The sequence below is a fragment of the Molossus molossus genome, unplaced genomic scaffold, assembly GCF_014108415.1.
Source record: "Molossus molossus isolate mMolMol1 unplaced genomic scaffold, mMolMol1.p scaffold_m16_p_6, whole genome shotgun sequence".
Classification (NCBI taxonomy): domain Eukaryota; kingdom Metazoa; phylum Chordata; class Mammalia; order Chiroptera; family Molossidae; genus Molossus; species Molossus molossus.
In genome coordinates, this window is record NW_023425399.1 from 53,041,602 (window position 1) to 53,062,016 (window position 20,415).

At 41.5% G+C, this 20,415-nt stretch overlaps 2 protein-coding genes across 3 annotated transcripts in view; one reads left to right on the forward strand and one right to left on the reverse strand.

Annotated features, from left to right (window-relative positions):
- RAB7A (RAB7A, member RAS oncogene family) overlaps nt 1-9,843 on the reverse strand; it is a 90,178-nt gene extending 80,335 nt beyond the window's left edge. The window contains exon 1 of one of the 2 annotated variants that reach the window (XM_036244041.1): nt 9,635-9,843. The gene's annotated coding sequence lies outside the window, so the exon portion shown is untranslated. Of the gene's footprint in view, nt 1-7,057; nt 7,166-9,634 lie in introns of those variants that run through there. The other variant, XM_036244044.1, reaches the window with a different exon arrangement.
- LOC118618122 (mortality factor 4-like protein 2) lies at nt 4,371-6,357 on the forward strand. The gene is given in 2 exon segments (XM_036244047.1): nt 4,371-4,708; nt 5,835-6,357. Coding segments are annotated over 2 exon segments (861 nt in total).
- Nucleotides 9,844-20,415: the final 10,572 nt, after the last annotated feature.

Sequence of the window (20,415 nt, forward strand, 5' to 3'; positions counted from 1 at the left end):
AGTCAGTCATATATAACTATTATATTAACAAAGCTTTAAATATCAACTCTAGATCATCTCAGGCATTTACCCAGTAAAACAGATTGCCCAGCCCGACCAGTGTGGCTCAGTGGTTGAGCATCAAACCATGCACCAACAGGTCACTGGTTCAATTATTGGTCGGGGCACATGTCCAGGAAGTGGGCCAAATCCCCAGTGGAGTGTATGCAGGAGATGGCCAATCAATGTTTTCTCTCATTGATGTTTCTTCCTCTCTCTCCCTCTCCCTTCCTCTCCTCTCAGTCTGAAAAATCAACAGAAAAAGAATTAAAAAACAACAAAACAAATTGCCCATAAATTGCTCAGAGGAGCCCACAATGGGCTGGCTGGCTAAAGGAAAACCAAACTAACTGCTCTCTTCCACCATCCCATCCCCTAAAGCAGCTCCTACACTTTTAACCTGTATTAAAGGCACTGCTGAGGAAGCACATCTTTGAAGGTTAAAGCATAACATCTGCACTTCAGGCCTGCCCCACCAATCTCTAAATGTGTGTTACTTTAGATAAATCATAACAAGCATCAAAGTCATTCCTCATCCATTATTGGGATACCAAAACCTATTCTATCCTAGCATTATCCAGTAAAATACCACTTTTGCTGATACTTTTTAAAGGTTTTTTATTGATTTTTAGAGAGAGAGGACAGGAGAGGGAGAGAAACATCAATGTGGTAGTGAAACACTAATCAGCTGTCTCCTGCACGCCCCCTACTGGGGATGGAGCTTGCAACCTGGGCATGTGTCCTGACTGGGAATCAGACTGGCAACCATTCGGTACATAGACCACCACCCAAACCAATGAGCCACAGGGGCCAGAACTTGGCTGATACTTTTAAACATAAACTGTTCAACATAGCATTGAAGTGCCTATCTTCCCCTCTGTCCACCAGCCCCCCAATCTGGCCTTCATACATATAGTCATTCCAAAACTGGAAATACTGCCGTCCCTTTATCTGCCTTACCATTTCCCTACATACAATCATTTGCTTATGCCTTCCCTCCAACTGCAATGGCTTTCCCAAGTCTTCCCTCCATATTGATTTATCCAAAAATCCACTCAGCACCCACTTAATCCAGCCACTGATCACCTCTAGCATTTTCTTTAAGCTATTTTTATGACTCTCATCTGTCTTGTTTTCACAATTATCCCTAAACCTACAGCACATTTTATTTTAAACTCCCCATAGCTGCCAGCAGTGTTTTCTTATAGCACACAATAAAAATCTGTCAAATGGGCTGGTTTGGCTCACCAGTTAGAGCATTAGCCTGTGGACCAGAGAGTCCTGGGTTTGGTTCCTACTAAGGGCACGTACCTCGGTTGCAGTTTGTCCCTGCCCTGGTTGGGGTTGTGTGGGTGGCAACCAGTCAATGTGTCTCTTTCATATCAATGTTTCTCTCTCTCTCTTCCTCCCTCTCTCCCTCCCGCTCTATCTGAAGATAAATGCAAAAATGTCCTCAGATAAGGATTAAAAAAAAAATCTGTCAAATGAACACAAAAACATATAGCTTATCATTCAGGAAAGCTATACTTATTAATCACTGGCTTAGAAGCATAACTGACATGTTATACACATTAATTTATTATGCAAAGTTAGAACTGAAAAATACCTTCTAAGTTGAATGAGTAATATTTCAAGATCCATCCTAGAATAATGATGTATCCCTGCTGTCATGGAGGTTAGAGTGGGGGAAAAGCAAAGTCTTGTAATAACATTATAACCAAACTAAGCCCTGCAGTGGATGTACAAAGCTCAATATCACTTAGCCAGAAAGCTGTCTGTCAAACTCCAACTAATATCTAAATTATCAATCAGAACATGCAAAAGAAAACTATGTCTAACATGTATGTTAGGGAATACATATTGCATTCATTTATATTTTTCTTTATTGATTTTAGAGAGAGAGGAAGGGAGAGGGAGAGAGAGACAGAAACATCGATGAGAGAGAACATTGGCCGCCTCCTGCATGCCCCTGGCTGGGGACTTGGCCCACAACCCAGGCATGTGCCCTGACCAGGAATCGAACCAGTGACCTCCTGGTGCATGAGTCAATGCTCAACCACTGAGCCACACTGGCAGGGCACCTCTTTATGTTTTAAAATTGTGCTAATGGTCCATTTCACCTGCAACAAAAAAAAGAAACAAAAACCACACACAAAAAAAAATATTCACAGCACAATTTCCTGAGATGTTAACAAGGCGAGGTTTAACATAACCTGACTCACACTCACACATTCTCTCCTTTGTAGCCTGAGAGATACTTTTTGTCATGCTGATGTATCCGCATGAAAGGTTGTCAGGTCGAAAACCGAAATTTGTTTTGTGAACAACTTGGTGGAGAACCAAATTGTTCGGGATGGTAGACATTTGAAAACTGAGATTTAACTGTACTCAAACTAGGACAAATTCTGTTCCAAAACAACCTCCCAACCCCCTGAAGGATTGCCTACGCTGGTACTAAATGGAGCCATACAGAAACAGGCTCCCACTGGAGAGGCAAAAATAAAAGAGACAGAAAATAACAAATGTTAGCAAAGATGTGGAATATGCTGAACTCTCATATACCACTGGTAGGAGTGTAAATTAGTACAATTTTGGACAATTGGCTGTAACTAGCAAAATGCAATAGATACTGTAATGGGCTGAATGGTGTCCCCCAATTCATATGTTCAAGTCCCAACCTTTAATACCTCAGAATGTGACTATTTGGAAATAGGGTCTTTAAAGGAGATTAAGATTAAATGAGGTCATGAAGGTAGGCCCTAATCAATATGACTAATATCCTTATAAGAAAAAGAAATAAGAACACATAGACATGTGGAGAAGAAAAACCATATAAAAACACCAGTAGAAGATGGCTACCTGCAAGCAAAGGAAAGAAGCTTCTAAAGAAACCAAGTGTGCTGACTGACACCTTGATCTTGAACTGCTAGTCTCCAGAATTATGAAAAAATAAATTTTCATTGTTTAAGCTACCCAGTCTGTGGAATTTGTTAAAGCAGCCCTAGGGCCCAGCCAATGTAGCTCAGTGGTTGAGCATCACCCCATGCACCAAGAGGTCGCTGGTTCAATTCCCGGTCAAGGCACATACCCAGGTTGTGGGCCAAATTCCCAGTGGGGGGCATGCAGTAGGCAGCTAATCAATGTTCTCTCTCATCGATGTTTCTATCTCTCTCTAAAACCAATAAAAAAAAAATGTTTTAATGTAAAATGCTTTCAGTTACAGTTTACATTCAGTATTATTCTACATTAGTTTCAAATGTACCACAATAATTTTTAAAGGATTCCCAAACTGAGCTGGATAACTCCAGGAAAGCTGTGGTAAGAAGCAAGGCATCTGTACTTGAAAGAGTAGGGGAAAATAGAGACGCTCCCTTCACTGTATCTGGCGGCAGTCACACAAGTGCATTTGAGAGCCAAGCAAGGTTACAGAATTCCTAACACTGCCCAGGTGCAGAGGCTTCCCTTAATATGCTTCCTCAGATTTGTTCTGTACTGACATAAAGCAGTCCTAGGCAACCAGGAAATGAACAGAATCAGTCAGACTAATCTCCACAGCAGTGATGACATCACAAAAACAGCCACAGGCAAGGCTTGAGGTCCCCTGCATTAAGTACTGCATCTTCAGACATATGAACACGGTCAATACTGTATGTCACCACTGGACCCAACACCCAAGCTCTCTTCCTTCCCTAAAAAGATATTTTGCAGGTAGCTGTTCTTAAATTTGATTTTGAAATCACAGCCTGGAATGCTAAAATTGAAACTAGTCAGAAACACCACTAAAAAGCCTGTTCTGATTTCACCCACCACATCACTTTTACCACAATCACCATTAAGAAGTTTTAAAACAAAATATTAACCGAGTGTGTAGTTGCCTGAAGGGCACTGTGCTTGAAGATCAGGACAAAGAGGCCATTATCAGAAAAGCTAAGTTTGCTACATAGTAAGGATCAAAAGGTCTGATCCTGATTATAGAATCTTGGGTTGTCTCCCAACTTGTCCTTCTAGACCAGCAGTTCTAAACCTGTGGGTCACGACCCCTTTGGGGGTCGTACGACCCTTTCACAGGGATCGCCTAAGATCATCAGAAAACACATATTTCAGATGGTCTTAGGAACCAAGACACCACTCCTCTATCCATCTCAAGGCGGGTCCACCCACATGCAGATATGTCCACATTACAACATGAGGAACTGTATCAAAGGATCGCGGCATTAGGAAGGTTGAGAACCATCCCAAAAAATCTATAACATTCCATCTGGGAAACTACTAGGAGTTCTTAGAAGAGCAAGAAGGAAAAGGATTATTGGTTGAAATAAAAAGAGGGCTGAATGAGTTCCAGAAAGCAGGGTTCTCAAACTCGTGGACAACAATCTGCAGAAGACAACTTCAAAAAACCAACTAGAAGCAACATGCAAAGAAGTAAGATGAGAGGGGCTTCTTCAGGAAAGAAAACAGCTGGTCCACAGAAGAATCTGGAACCAGCCCTCCCGGGCAGATGTGGAGGTTGCTCAGCACAGGATCCCCCTTCTGGATCCATGAAAAAGACAAGAAAGAACAAGCAGAAGTCTCCTGGAAACTGAGATGGTAGCAGTACCTGCGAAGTCCCTCAGCCACTTGGGAAGAAAAGGGCCCAGGCTGATCCCACTGTTGAAAGCAAGGATACATTAAAGAATAGAATGGATCCAGTCAAGATGGCTGCGTAGGTAACCGCAGTATCGCGTCCTCCCACAACCACATCAAAGTTAGAACTAAACTACAGAACAACTGTCATTCAAAGCCACCTGAAATCAAGCTGAATAGAAGTCCTACAACTACAAAATTAAAGAAGCAGCCGCGCCCTGGCCGGTTTGGCTCAGCGGTTAGAGCATCGGCCTGCGGTCCCGAGAGACCAGGGTTCGGTTCCCGCTTAGGGCATGTACCTCGGTTGCAGTTTGTCCCCGGCCCTGGTTGGGTTGTGTGGGTGGCAACCACTCGATGTGTCCCTTTCACATCGATGTTTCTCTCTCTCTCTCTCTCCCTCCCACTCTATCTGAACAAAATATCCAAAAAAAAAATGTCCTCGGGTGAGGATAAAAAAAGAAAGAAAGAAGCAGCCGCGTCGAGACTGCCCTCCAGACTGTCTAGCAGGGCACTGTCACTTGCTGCACAGAAGGGTTCTGCTTTGACCTATCCTGATACTTGCAGACAGGCACGGTGAGCCAGCGAGCGGCAGAAACAGAGAGCAGCCCACTCCCTCAGACCATATACTCCCCCAGACCCTATTTCTGCTCTCCTTACAGTGCTTGGTCCACACTGGAGCCGTCCAGATGCCCTGACAGTGGTGAACCCCGTTTCCTGGGACTCACTTTCATCACTGTCCACTGACACACTCGGAAATAGTGTCTGTAAACAGGCAAGGAAACCCAAGCCATTCTGTTCTGCTCACCTTTTCCTGGAAAGCCTCCATCTAATGGTGACAATACTGTCCTTTCCTTACAGTCAGGTTTGTGCTTACAGTTATGAAACAAAATTTTAACCTCAAAAAAAAAAAAGGAAGAGAATGGTGCCCTGGCTGGTTTGGCTCAGCAGTTGGAGCATTGGCCCAAAGACCAATGAGTCGAGGGTTTGATTCCGGTCAAGGGCACGTACCTCGGTTGCAGTTTGTCCCCAGCCTGGTCAGGGTTGTGCGGGAGGCAGCTAGTCAATATGTCTCTCTCACGTTGATGTTTCTCTCTTTCCCTCTCTCTCCCCTTCCTTCCCACTCTATCTGAAGATAAACAGAAAAATAAAATCCTCAGTGAGGATTTAAAAAATAAGAATAGAATGGAAGTTAAAGTGAAGATTCCTAAAGAATTAAAACCATGGCTTGTTGAGGACTGGGACTTAGTTACCATGCAGAAGCAGCTGTTTCAAATGCCTGCTAAGAAAAATGTAGATGCCATTCTAGAAGACTATGCAAGTTGCAAGAAATTGCAGGGAAATGTCAACAATAAGGAATATGCAGTGAATGAAGTTGTCCCAGGAATAAAAGAATACTTCAACGTGATGTTGGGCACTCAGCTGCTCTACAAATTTGAGAGGCCCCAGTATGCTGAAATCTTCTTGGCTCACCCTGATGTGCCCATGTCCCAGGTTTATGGAGTGCCACACCTACTGAGATTATTTGTAAGAATCGGAGCAATGCTGGCATATACTCTCCTTGATAAGAAGAGCTCTGCATTACTGTTGGGCTATCTGCATGATTTTCTAAAATATATGGCAAAGAATGCTGCATCTCTGTTTACTTCCAGTGATTACAAAGTGGCTTTGGCTGAGTGCCACAGCAAAACCCTGTGAGCATCTACTGACCACTCACTGTTATGTCTGGTATCTGTAAACACTTTGTTCTTAGTCTTTTTCTTGTATAATTGATATTTATTTATTTAATTGATTTTTTGAGAGAGAGAAAGGCAAAGGGAGAGAGATACAAACATCGATGAGAGAAAACATTGATTGGCCACCTCCTTCATGCTGCTCACAGGGGATCTGGCTCACAACCTGGGCATGTGCCCTGACCGGAAATTGAACCAGTGACCTCTTAGTTCATGGGTCAACGCTCAACCACTGAGCCACACTGGCCGGGTGAGAAGTCAATATTTTAAGAACTGTATTTCAGATCTTAAATTTTAAAAAATAGTTTTAAAACAGTCTGGCCAGTGTGGCTCAGTTGATTGAGCGTCGTCCTATGGACTGAGAGGTCCTGGTTCGATTCCCAGTCAGGGCACATGCCTGGGTTTCGGGCTCAATCCCCAGTAGGAGGAGTGCTGGAGGCAGCCAATCAATGTTCTCTGTCATCGATTTTTCTCTTTCCCTCTTCCTTTATCTCTAAAATCAATAAAGGAAAAAAAAAAACATTAACTAAGCCTTAAAGTTAGCCAACACCATACTGGATTACTATGGATTCACTTGCATAGATGAGCAACAACAACTCTGTCCAAAGCCTCAAATTCTACTGCCAAGCCATTCCATAATAGAATGCTTAGACATGATTACTCACCATTTTTTAATTCCTTCAACGCAGGAACAATGCCTGTCTCTCTGAGTTAATATCCAGCAATGCCTGATACATGGTAGATACTCAAAACATCTGATGAATAAATGAAAATGTGCTTATCATTATTACTCTCCTCTAAACTTATACATTACTTGAGCCTACTTTAAATGTATTAGAATGGGTAGCAAGGTTAAAAAAAATAATTAGAGCCCTGGCTGGTTTGGCTCAGCAATTAGAGTGTTGGCACATGGACCAATGAGACCCGGATTCAATTCCTGCCAAGGGCATGTACCTCAGTTGCAGTTCATCCCTGGCCCTGATTGGGGTTGCATGAGAGGCAACCAGTCGATGTTTCTCTCCTCTCTCTTTCTCTCTCTCTCTCTCTCTCTCTCTCTCTCTCTCTCTCTCTCCCTCCCTCCCTCCTAATCTGTCTAAAGATAGACAGAAAAATGTCCTCAGGTGAGGATAAAAAAATAATAATAATTAGAATACAACAGGGTGTAATATTAAGCTTGAGTTTCGACAGTATCTTCAGAAGTACTCGCAACTTGACCCAAGGTTGCTGGATCAATCCCTGATCAGGGCATATATAAGAATCAACCAATGAATCCATAAATAAGTGGAACAACAAATTGATGTTTTTCTCTCGTTCTTTTTCTCCCTTCCTCTCTCTCTCCCTCTCTAAAAATCAATGAACAAAAATAAAAAACCAAAGTAAAGAAATACTTACAACTCACTTTCCAGTTAGTTCTCAGACTCAAATCTGAACAAATTCTCCCAAGTCTGAAGAGAGAAACACACTAAGAGGAGAGTATTATTCCATGCATGAGAAGTCATATGGCTAATAAGCTGATTAAGTCACAAGGAAGAGACAAGAGCCTATTCTTTTGGAATCCAAAGAGAAGATACAATATTTTCAACAGGAAAGATTCTACTGGCTGGACACTATGTAATAAGGTCTTAGAAAACACTGACGACAGGATTGCCAGGCCTACATCATTTTACAAAAGATTTAGGTACCAAGTTTTTCAAACTCAAGTAAGTAGCTTGCTAGAACTCTAGAGCACTTAGTCTACTGACATTACACTACAAAATATGTGTTAAAAGTCACAACCATAAACGAAGTATTTTATGGCTTTAAGGTAGAACTAACGTTACCAAAGGAGGGTTTCAAATGACATCACTATAAAGGAAAGTAGGCAGCCCGGCCGGTGTGGCTCAGTGGTTGATCATCGACCTATGTACCAAGAGCTCGCCAGTTTGATTCCCAGTCAGGGCACATGCCCAGGCTGTGGGCCAAATCCCCAGTGGGTCAATCGATGTTCTCTCTCATCGATGTTTCTATCTCTGCTCCTTTCCCTTCCTCTCTCTCTCTAAAATGAATAAAGGAAAAAATATTTTAAAATGCCCAGTTTGGCTTAGCAGTTGAAGCGTCAGCCTATGGACCAGAGAGTCCTGGGTTCGGTTCCCACGAGGGGCACATACCAAAAAAAACCCAAAATATTTTTTTAAAAAAATGTAGGCAGAGAGATGGAGAGAGGCAGATGCCAAGTGGCAAAAGATAAATCACAAGCTTCAGGGTCATCTGAAAGCACTACAACCACAGAATGAATAGTGTCCTGGAGTCTGACTGCCTGGGCTTGAATCTCTGCTCCATAACTTATTGGCTGTGTGACCTTAGACAAAGGACGTAACCTCTCTGTTCTGACTTCCCAATCTGTAAAGGCCACAATAATGGTACTTCATAAATTGAGAATTAAAGATAATCTGTGCAAAGGTCTTGCCAAGCTGCCCAGCATACTATAAGTGCTCAAATGTTTGCTATTATTATTCTCCATTTTCCCACTTTTAGGAACCATTATGCAGAAAAAGGGCCCGAGGCGCGGTTTTAATTCAAACACACAGCCAACCACCATCTTTTCCCCAGATGGTTTGATGACTTCTTTCACGATTTACCATAAAATGTTTATGATAAAAAGTTCTCTGCCTCCCAGAGCCAGAAGCTTGTCACTTGTATACAACAAGTGTTTGAGGCGAGCGCAATGCATGTGACCTGACGCACGGCCTTATTCAGCTGCCGTCAGGGAACCTCCCACAATAAAAGAGTCAGGGCCTGTTCAATTGAAGAGACATATGGGAAAGTGGCTCAGACCTGGACGAATTCACCAATGGCCGTGCGGATGGTGGCTACTGGGTCGAGTCCCCCTACAAGGCAGCCGGGGATCGGGTCCGACACCAACCGGCAAGAGCGTCGTCCCGCCTCAGCACAGGGCTCCCAGTGCCCTGCCGCTACACAAATCAGGAAACATTCCCGGGTCTCCAGTCTTGACGCCACCGGTAAATAAGGCGTCCGTGACCGCCGGCCCAGAATCGGCAACCCAGCTAGAGGTCACAGCCGGCGACCTATGACCTCTCGCAGGCCAGGCCTGCTCCTGGGGCCTAAGCGACGCGGCATTTCCCCGCCTAGCCCCGGCTGGACCCTGAGCCTGCCCAAGAAAGAGATGACGCGAGTCCTTGGCGACTTGGGGCTAAAGAGGGGGATGGGTACAGACAGCCGGCTGGGCTGGGCCCGATGCTTACCTCGGCCGCTCCGCTGGGGGCTCCGAGCCGGGCGTGTCAGGAGGGCTCCCGCCGAGAAGGAGACGCAAGGGAGGTCAGGGACAGAGAAGTCCAAGTTCCAATTGCAGCAGACTCTTCGGCAATCCCCAAGACCAGCACCAATGCAGCCACCGCCTAGGGCTTTAAGGCCAAGACTCCGACTCCTCTCTCACTTCCGCCACCGCCGCAGCCCCGAGCGGAAGTATCTGTCACGAGGAGCTCGACGTCGCGGGTGCGGGGAAGGAGCCCCGCCCCAACCAGTGTCGTGTTTTGGCAGCCTCAGGCCTGGTCCTGGATCACGTGGGACAAATATGTCTGCTCCCAATAGTTATCGCCATCTTTGATGCTCCTGCAAGGGGAAGGACGGCGCCATGTTAAACCCAGAACCCGATGTTTCAGCCATCCTCTAGTTACCCGAGAATAATGAATGGCGGGGGGAGGAGGGGTAGATTGGGGAATGGAAATGAGGATAAATTGGACCTTACATTAGTGCCGCTCTCCCCGCTTTGATCACTGAACCGAGGACAAGCTGGACCTTATATCAGTGTCCCTCACCCTGATCAGTCAACCAAGCAGTTCTGTGTGCCCAGAACTATTCAGGATCAACAGTTTGCTCTTGAAAGGGCTTTCCCAGGGAGAAATTTCTGAGTACTGGGAAACAAAACAGTGGTTATTTCACAAACTTACAACTGGGTGAGGAAGGGCAATGCCTATTTACACTTCTGAGCACCTACTGTATACCCCCACTACACCTTTGGATATTCTCCACTTGTCCTTACTTTAACCACTTAAGCAAAGATTATTTTCACTCTCTTGCAAATAGGGAACTGAAACCCAACACAGGTCACATGACCTAACTCACACCAAAAGTGGTAGTGAAGCGATTTGAACCAAGTATGTCTGATGCCAATGTGTGTGGTGTTAAAAGGAACAGGAGATAATGAAGAACTGATCATAGTGGGGTGCTAGCCATAGTTATAAGAAATGTTGAAGACCTTGCTCTGTTAGTCGTGTTTGCTTTGTTCTGATTAAAGAAAGCTCATTCTGACATGGCTGGGAGCTGTACACCCTGGGAGTTTACCTTGGGACTGCTGTCCATTCCCTTTACCGGAGAGCTGCCCCCATCTCACGGAAAGACTAACAACCTCGAAGTCTTGGAGGTGGAGAGCTGGAGACAGTACACATTCCTCGGCTCCCATTACTTTCCCATGCCTGTATTCTGTAACTGTTTTACCCATTGTTACACCTTTTGCTTACTTCCCCAACCATTTTATCAATTGATATTCCTTTTGCCTACTTCCCCATGTAATACTCTATATAAGCCAATGGCTATCAAGGTAGTGCAGACCAGATTTTTGCAGGATGACCTGGCGGCTCTTCCATATTGTCAATAGTATTGGAGTAGACGCTCATATACAATTCAACTTTGTCTCTGCTTAATTGGCTCAAGTAGTGACAGGCAGCCTGGACTCATTTTTTGTCTGGTTTCAATGTTTCTAGTAAACTGCAAATGATTGCACTAATGATAACAGGGTGATAGAGACACAAAGGTGAATTAGACATTAACAGAACAGTTTGTCTGGCATAAGAGTGAAGATTTATGCCTTGGCCGGTTTGGCTCAGCGGTTGGAGTGTCGGCCTGCGGTACAGAGAGACCCGGGTTCAGTTCCCGCTAAGGGCATGTACCTCGGTTGCAGTTTGTCCCCGGCCCTGGTTGGTCGTGCGGGTGGCAGCCACTCGATGTGTCCCTTCACATCGATGTTTCTCTCTCTCTCTCTTCCTCTCTCTCCCTCCCGCTCTATCTGAACAAAAAATGGAAAAATGTCCTCGGTTGAGGATTTAAAAAAAAAAAAAAAAGAGTGAAGACTCATAAAACATTAATTTTATAATTTGTGGCCCAATGTTTGGATTTTTACAGCTTGAGCCCTGAAGCTGCTTGCACAGCATAACTTTGCCTTTTTGGGCTATGAAATGGTCTGCAGAGCCAGCAGACCCCCCTATGCTGATTGTACTATTTGATAAAATATACTCCTTGTATTGTTGTTATAAAATACTCCCTGCACTATTGTCCACATAAGAACATCCAAACCTGATAAGAATTTTTGTGAATTTATTTGAGCCAAAGCGACAACATATCCTGGGGAACTAGATCTCAGATGCTCTGGAAAATAATAGTTTTGAAGTTTTTTTATGCATTTGAAATTAAGGAAAGGACATAGGAAGATTGGAGAAAGCAATATGGAAATTGAATTACAGTATAGTTAACAAGATTATGTGCTCTCTTAAGGGCTAATACCAGGGATATTATCTCTGGCTTGTCAAAGGTGTGTTAGCCTAGATGCACAAGAGCAATGGACAGAGCTGGCTTAAAACCTTTCACTATAGAAGTTACGACCACCCACCATGACCTGCCCAGTTAGGAATTTATGATCAGAGCAACTTGGTAGGTTACTTTTCATAGAACGCCCCCCTTTTTTTGGTCCACACTACAATTCTGTGATCAAAGATAGCATTTTCTTTTTAAGATTTTTATCTTTTTTAAAAATGTTTTTATTGATTTATTTAGAGAGAGAGGAAGGGAGAGAGAGATAGAAACATCGATATGAGAGAGAAACATGATGGGCTGCCCCCTGCACACCCCCACTGGGGATCAAGCCCAAAACCCAGGCATGTGCCCTGACTGGGAATTGAACTGGGACCTCTAAGTCTACAGGACGATGCTCAATCCACTGAACCACATCAGCCGGGCTATTTGTTTTTCTAAAATATGTTTTTTACTGATTTTTTTTTAGAAGAGGAGGAAGAAAGAGAGAGAGAGAGAGAGAGAGAGAGAGAGAGAGAGAGAGAGAATCATTGAACAGCTGCCTCGTGCACACCCCCTTATTGGGGAAATTAGGACTTGATAAAAGCTTGGTCATATATTGCCCGTTGTTCTCACTTCACAACCCCACTTGCTTGATCTCTGATTCAACCATCCATTGAAAATCCAGTTGCTCCCACCAATCAGAAAACAAATGTTGTAACTTTATGGTCTTGTTTCCCCTAGCAACTCATCTCTTTGATCAGCAGTTTCTTGCAAACTTTACCTTTATAGACCCTGCCCTATCCCCTCCATTTTGGAACATATTCTTGGTTCATAGCAAAGGCTACATTTCCTGGTTTGCAAATCATTATATGAATAAACTCTCTCTAAATTTCTTTTTTAAAAGGTATCTCTGGATTTTTGTTCACATTAATGGCAAAGAGAATGGGATTTAAAGTGGTACCCTAATCTCCTCCCTTCATTGTTCAACTCATTGCTTTAGGCACACCTGCTAAACCCTTTAAGCTCAAATTGCCTTCATTCACCATGGGGAGGCATGCACAGGTGAGTCCTCTAAAATCCTCAATCTCCCACACTTCTGGTAGAGATCTGAGAGTATTATTCTGACAGTTTTATTTATTTTTTCTTTTTTTTTTATCCTCACCTGAGGATATTTTTTCAATGATTTTCAGATAGAACAGTTGAGAGGGAGAGAGGGAGAAAGAGAAACATCTATGTGAGAGAGACACATAGATTGGTTGCCTCCCAAACAACCCCAACCAGGGCTGTGGGTGGAACCACAACCAAGGCACATGCCCTTGACTGAAATTGAACCTATGACTCTTTGGTCTGCAAGCCAATGCTGTAAACACTGAGCCAAACCAGTCAGGGCAACAGTTTTATTCTTAAGGGAGGGACCTCTCTATAGAATTTTCAGGGAGGGTTGCCTTCATAAGGATCAAAAGAGTTAGATTTACCCATAAAAATTTGGGCAAAAACTTTTCTCAAATTACGCAGGAAGGGATACCTTCACCTGGTAAATACTTTTAGTTCTAAAATGACCTCTGATAGCTAGCCACCATCCAGTGCTCCTACAAGATTTATATTCAATAACTTGTGGTCCCAATAATTGCAGTTGGCTTAATCTCTGGACAAGAATGACATGGGACAATTTAAAACTTTTTGGCCAAACTTTTTCCAAAAGCCACCACAGGTGACCTCTGAAAATGGTTCACTATTCATTTGACCAGAAAACCCTACAAAATCAAGCAAATCACGAGGTTCAAATCTTCATGTTCACTCTAAAAATATATGTGAAACTGCCCAGGCCATCAAAGGTATGCATATTTAAAAAGCTATCAAGTATCTGAAGGATATCATTTTACAGAAGCAATATGTACCATTTTGTAATTACAGTGGTGGCGTTGGCAGGTGTGTCCTGGCCAGTGGCCCCAAAAGTGCTGAATTTTTGTTGCATATGCTTAAAAATGCGAAGAGTAATGCTGAATTTAAGGGTTTAGATGTAGATTTTCTGGTCATTGAGCACATCCAGATGACAAAACTCCCAAGATGTGGCACAGAATTTATAGAACTCATGGGTGGATAAACCTTTGAGCTCTCCCTGCCACATTGAGATAATCCATACTGGAAAAAAAGCAGATTGTTCCTAAACCAGAAGAGGAGGTTGCACAGAAGAAAAAGGTATCCCAGAAGAAATAAAAATTTATGGCCTGGAGTACATTCATCATTAAATAAATAATAATAAAAGTTTAAAAACAAACAAACAAACAAACAAAAAGAAACAAAGAACACCTTTTGGCTAAAATGGGTGCTTTCCAAATTTCCAAATTAACTTATTTGAAATCTCAACTTAAATGCCAAGGTTGTCAAACCCACCAAAGAAAATGGAAGGCTTTCTTTAATTGGTATTTTGAGGCCTCAAAATGAGACCAGGAGAAAACCATTGCTTCCCTCCAAGAAAATACTTCTAAACTTAATAAATGCCTCAGGAAAGTATAAGATAAGACTTGCTCTAGTGATCCTCCTCCCTTAGTTTTAAAATCCTTTGACCCCTCTTCTCTTCAAAGCCCTTCAGACCCCCCTTCAGCTCCCCACCCTCCCAACTATCTCTCCCTTTTGGCAGCTCCATAGGAGTTTTCCTGATGGATGAGTACTCTTCAATATTGTCGACTTTTGTTTCCTTTTCTTGTCTTTGTCTGTTATGTTGTCATGAGAGAGAGAGAGAGAGAGAGAGAGATTTCACAAGTAGAGAAATCCAAATCTTTTGGAGACAATAGAACACATTCTTTATTTGACAAATAAAATTTGTTAGACGGCAAATTAATTTCTAAATCAATCCTAGTAGAAATTTTGGCCATTTAGGCAGGGTCTTTAAAATTTCTTACTGTTGGCTCTGCCAGTGTGGCTCAGTGGTTGGGCATCCACTTGTTGTACCAAGAGGTCGCCAGTTTGATTCCCGGTCAGGGCACATGCCCAGGATGTGGGCCAAATTCCCAATGAGGGGCATACAGTAGGAAGCCAATTGTTATTCTTTATCATTGATGTTTCTATCTCTCTCTCCCTCTCTCTTCCTCTTTCCCTAAAATCAATAAAGAAAAAATAATTTTTTTTGTTTCTTACTATTTATCCTGCTTGAAGGCTGGCAAACTATTTTTAAGAATCTAACAACTCTATGTTAAAAAATTTGACAATGAAGTATAACAGGATTATTTAATTAATTAATTTCTTTATTTTTGTTACAGATGTTTCTCCTTTTTCCCCCACTGATTTCCCCCTCCCCCTCCCTCCCTACCCTGTCCCCAGCTTGGTTATCCATGTCCATTGTTCATGCATACATGCATATAAGTTCTGTGGTTTATCTCTCCCCCACAACTCCTTCTTCTGGGGATTGTCAGTCTGTACCCCACTTCCACCTCTCTGGGATGACCCCATTCTTCAGACTGTTACGTTCATTATATTCCATATATAAGTGAGATCTTTGTCTTTCTCTGTTTGGCTAGTTTCACTTAGGATAATACTTTCCAGGTCCCTCCATGTCGTCTCAAAGGGAAAGAGATCTTTCTTACAGCTGTGTAGTACTCCATTGTGTATATGTACCACTGCTTTTTTATCCATTGGTCTACTGATGGACACTTGGGCTATTTCCAGATCTTAGCTATTGTAAATAGTGCTGCTACAAACATGGGGGTACATATATTCTTTCTGATTGGTGTTTCAGGCTTCTTAGGGTATATTCCTAGAAGTGGGATCACTGGGTGAAAAGGAAGTTCAATTTTTAATTTTGTGAGGTAACACCATATTGTTTTCAATAGTGGCTACACCAGTCTGCATTCACACCAGCAGTGTATGAGAGTCCCCTTTTCTCCACACCCTCTCCAACACTTGTTGTTTGATGATTTGTTGATGGCGGCCATTCTGACAGGTGTGAGGGGATACCTCATTGTTGTTTTAATTTGCATCTCTCTGATGATTAGTGATGTTGAGCATTTCTTCATATGTCTCTTAGCCATTTGTATGTCCTCTTTGGAGAGGTGTCTATTTAGTTTCTCTGCCCATTTTTTAATTGGGTTCTTTGTCTTCCTTTTGTTGAGTTGCATGAGTACTCTATATATATTGGAAATTAACCCCTTATCTGATATCATTGGCAATTATGCTCTCCCATACAGTGGGTAGCCTTTCCGTTTTGAAGATTGTATCTTTCGCTGTGCAGAAGCTTTTGAGTTTGATGTAGTCCTATGTGTTCATTTTCTTTTTTGTTTCTATTGCCTTATGTGATGTATCAATAAAAATTCTGCTGCATATGATGTCTGAAATTTTGTTGCCTACAGTTTCTTCTAGGATTTTTATGGATTCATGAGTCACATTTAAGTCTTTTATCCATTTTGAGTTTATTCTTGTGTAGGGTGTAAGTTTATGGTTTAGTTTTATTTTTTCTGCATGTAGCTGTCCAATTTTCCCAACACCATTTATTAAAGAGGCTGTCCTTACTCTACTGTATGCTCTTGCCACCTTTGTCAAATATTAATTGAGCATATTGCCTTGGGTCCATTTCTGGGTTCTCTTTTCTGTTCAACTGGTCCATATCCTGTTCTTGTGCCAGTACCAGGCTGTTTTGATTACAGTGGCTTTGTAGTATAACCTGAAATCTGATAATGTGATCCCTCCAACTTTGTTCTTCTTTTTCAAAATTGCTGTGGCTATTCGAGGTCTTTTTGGGTTCCACATGAACTTTTGAAGTATTTCTTCTAGTTCTGTGAAGTATGCCATTGGTATTTTCACGGGGATTGCATCAAATCTATAGATTGCTTTGGGTAGTATGGAAATTTTAATGATGTTAATTCTTCCAATCCATGAACAGGGTATGTGCTTCCACTTTTTAATATCTTCCTCTATTTCTTTTTTCAATGGACTGTAGTTTTCTGCGAATAGGTCCTTTATTTTTTTGGTTCAGTTTATTCCTAGGTATCTTAATTTTTTTTGCCACAATGGTAAATGGGATTGTTTTCTTAGTTTCTCTTTCTGTGAGTTCATCATTGGTGTATAAAAATGCCATCGATTTCTTGACATAAATTTTGTATCCTGCTACTTTGCCAAATTCATTTATTAAGTCTAGTAAATTTTTGATGGAGCCTTTGGGGTTTTCTATATATAGTATCATGTCATCTGCAAATAATGACAGTTTCACTTCCTCCTTTCCCATTTGGATCCCTTTTATTTTTTTCTTCCTATCTGATTGCTCTGGCTAAGACTTCCAGTACTATGTTAAATAAAAGTGGCGAAAGTGGGCATCCTTGCCTTGTTCTTGTTCTTAAGGGAAATGCTTTTAGTTTTTGCCCATTGAGTGTGATGTTGGCTGTAGGTCTTTCATATATGACCTTTATTATGTCTAGATATGATCCCTCTATTCCCAGATTGCTGAGTGTTTATTATCAGAAATGGGTGCTGGATTTTGTCAAATGCATTTTCAGCGTCTATTGATATGATTATGTGGTTTTTATTCTTCATTTTATTTATGTGGTGTATCACTTTTATTGATTGCGAATATTGTACCAGCCTTGCATCCCTGGGATGAATCCCACTTGGTCGTGGTGGATAATTTTTTTGGTGTATTACTGGAGCCGATTTGCTAGTATTTTGTTCAGGATTTTGGCATCTATGTTCATCAGGGATATTGGCCTGTAGTTTTCTTTCTTTGTAGTGTCTTTTTCTGGTTTTGGAATTAGAATTATACTGGCTTCATCAAACGAGTTTGGAAGTCTTCCTTCTTCTTGAATTTTTTGAAATAGTTTGAGGATAATGGGTGTTAGTTCTTCTTTGAATGTTCGGTAAACTCCCCTGTGAAGCCATCCAGGCCTGGGCTTTTGTTTGATGGGAGAGTCTTGATTACATCTTCAATTTCTTTTGTTGTTATTGGTCTGTTCAAGTTTTCTCTCTCTTCCTGGTCCAGTTTTAGAGGACTGTGTGTTTCTAGAAATTTGTCCATTTCACTTAGATTGTCTAATTTGTTGCCATATAATTATTCATAATAGCTGTTAACAATCTTTTGTATTTCTGTGGTGTCAGTTGTTACTTCTCCTCTTTCATTTCTGATTTTGTGTATTTGGGTTCTCTCTCTTTGTTTCTTGGTGTGTCTAGCTAAGGGTCCATCAATCTTGTTTATCTTTTCGAAAAACCAGCTCTTTGTTTCATTGATTCTTTGAATTTTTTTTTTTTGGACTCTGTGTCATTTATTTCTGCTCTAATCTTTACTATTTCCTTCCTTCTACTTGCTCTGGGGTTTTCTTTTTGTTTGCTTTCTAGTTCTTTACGTTGTGAGGTTAGATAGTCTATTAGAGATTTTTCTTGTTTTTTGATTTTGGCCTGTAGTGCTATGAACTTCCTTCTCAGAACTGCTTTCGCTGCATCCCATAGATTTTGTGTTGTTGTGTCTTCATTTTCATTGGTTTTCAGGAAGTTTTAAATTTCTTCCTTGATCTCCTCGGTAACCTATTCATTGCTTAATAACATGCTATTTAGCTTCCATGTGTTCAAATGTCTTTGCATGTTCTTGTTGCAATTGATTTCTAGTTTCATGCCATTGTGATCTGAGAAGATGTTTGATATGATTTGAGTCTTCTTGAACTTGTAGAGACATAGTTTGTGTCTTAACATGTGGTCTATCTTTGAGAATATCTCATGTGCACTTGAGAAGAATGTGAATTCTGTAGTTTTGGGGTGTAATTCTCTGTAGATATCTATTAAAACCATTTGGTCTAGGCTTCATTTAGAGTCTCTGTTTCCTTGCTAATTTTTTGTCTAGAGGATCTATCCAGTGATGTCAGCAAGGTGTTGAAGTCCCCTGCTATGATTGTATTGCTATCGATTTCTCTATTGAAGTCCTCCAGAAGATTTTTAATATATTTTGGTGCTCCTATATTGGGTGCATATATGTTTATCAAGGTTATATCTTTCTGTTGATAGATCCTTCCAATATTATGTAGTGGCCTCCTTTGTCTCTAGTTATGGCCTTCATTTTGAAATTTATTTTATCAGATATGAGTATTGCTACATCAGCTTCTTTTTCCTTTCTGTTTGCTTGGAAGATTTTTTCCATCCCTTCACTTTCAACCTAGGTGAGTCTTTTGTTGTGAGGTGGGTCTTTTGTAAGCAACATATAGATGAGTCATGCTTTCTTATCCAATCAGCTACTCTGTGTCTTTTTATGGGAGCATTTAATCCATTTACATTTAAGGTGATTATTGATATGTACTTATTTATTGCCATTTTTGTTTAGTGTGGTTATATTTTTCTCTTTATTTCTCCTGATAATTACAGCAGTCCTTTTAACATTTCTTGCAGTGCTGGTTTGGTGCTAATGTATTCCCTTAGCTTTTTTTTTTTTTTTTTTGTCTGAGAAGCTCTTTATTTGACCTTCTATTTTGAATGATAGCCTTGCTGGGTAGTCTTGGATTCAGATCCTTGTTTTTAATGACCTTGATTACCTCATGCCATTTCCTTCTGGCCTATAGTGTTTCTGTTGAGAAGTCAGCTGAGAGCCTTATGTGGTTTCCTTTGTAGGTAACGTGTTGCTTCTCTCTTGCTGCTTTTAGGATTCTCTCTTTGTCTTGAATTTTTGGCACTTTGATTACTATGTGTTTTGGTGCGGGCTTGTTTGGTTTCTTTTTACTTAGGGCTCTCTGTGCTTCTTGAACTTGAATGCCTTCTTCCTTCACCAAATTAGGGAAGTTTTCTGTTACTATTTCTTCAAATATATTCTCTAACCCTTGCTCATTTTCTTCTTGTTCGAGGACTCCTATCATGCGAATGTTATTACGTTTCCAGTTGTCCCACAGTTCTCTTAAGCTGTTTTCCTGTTTTTTAATTACTTTTTCCCTTTGGTTTTCTGCTTGGTTGATTTTTTCTACCCTATCTTCTAATTCACTGATCCAGTCCTCAGCTTCCTCTACTCTGCTATTTAGACTTTCCAATATGTTTTTTATTTCTGATATGTCATTCTTTATTTCTTCTTGGTGGTTTTTAATTTCCAACTGGTTGATCTTCAATATTTCTATGTGTTTACTGATGGTGCTCATGTCCTTACACATGGTGTTGAGCTTCCTCAAGATCATGGCTCTGAATTCTAGTTCTGTTAACTTGCTTAACTGCACCTCATTTATCCTATCTTTGGTAGAGGTCTCTTTCATTTGGCTTTTGTTTCTATTTTTCACCATTTTGGCTATCACAGTGGGCTTTTGCACCTGCCAAATTTTCCCTGTGGGTGTTGGTGTTCTGCTGTTTGTGGCTCCCTTTCCTGGGTTTGGATGAGGCAGGGAGAACCCTCGTTAAACACCACTGTCAAGTTTTACTTTCCTGGTTAGAGTTGCTAGCCCAGGGAATGGTAGTTTTCCTCTAGCTTTTTTGCCTGGAGGCTATTAGTAAAGGTCACCTGAAGAACCTTGGT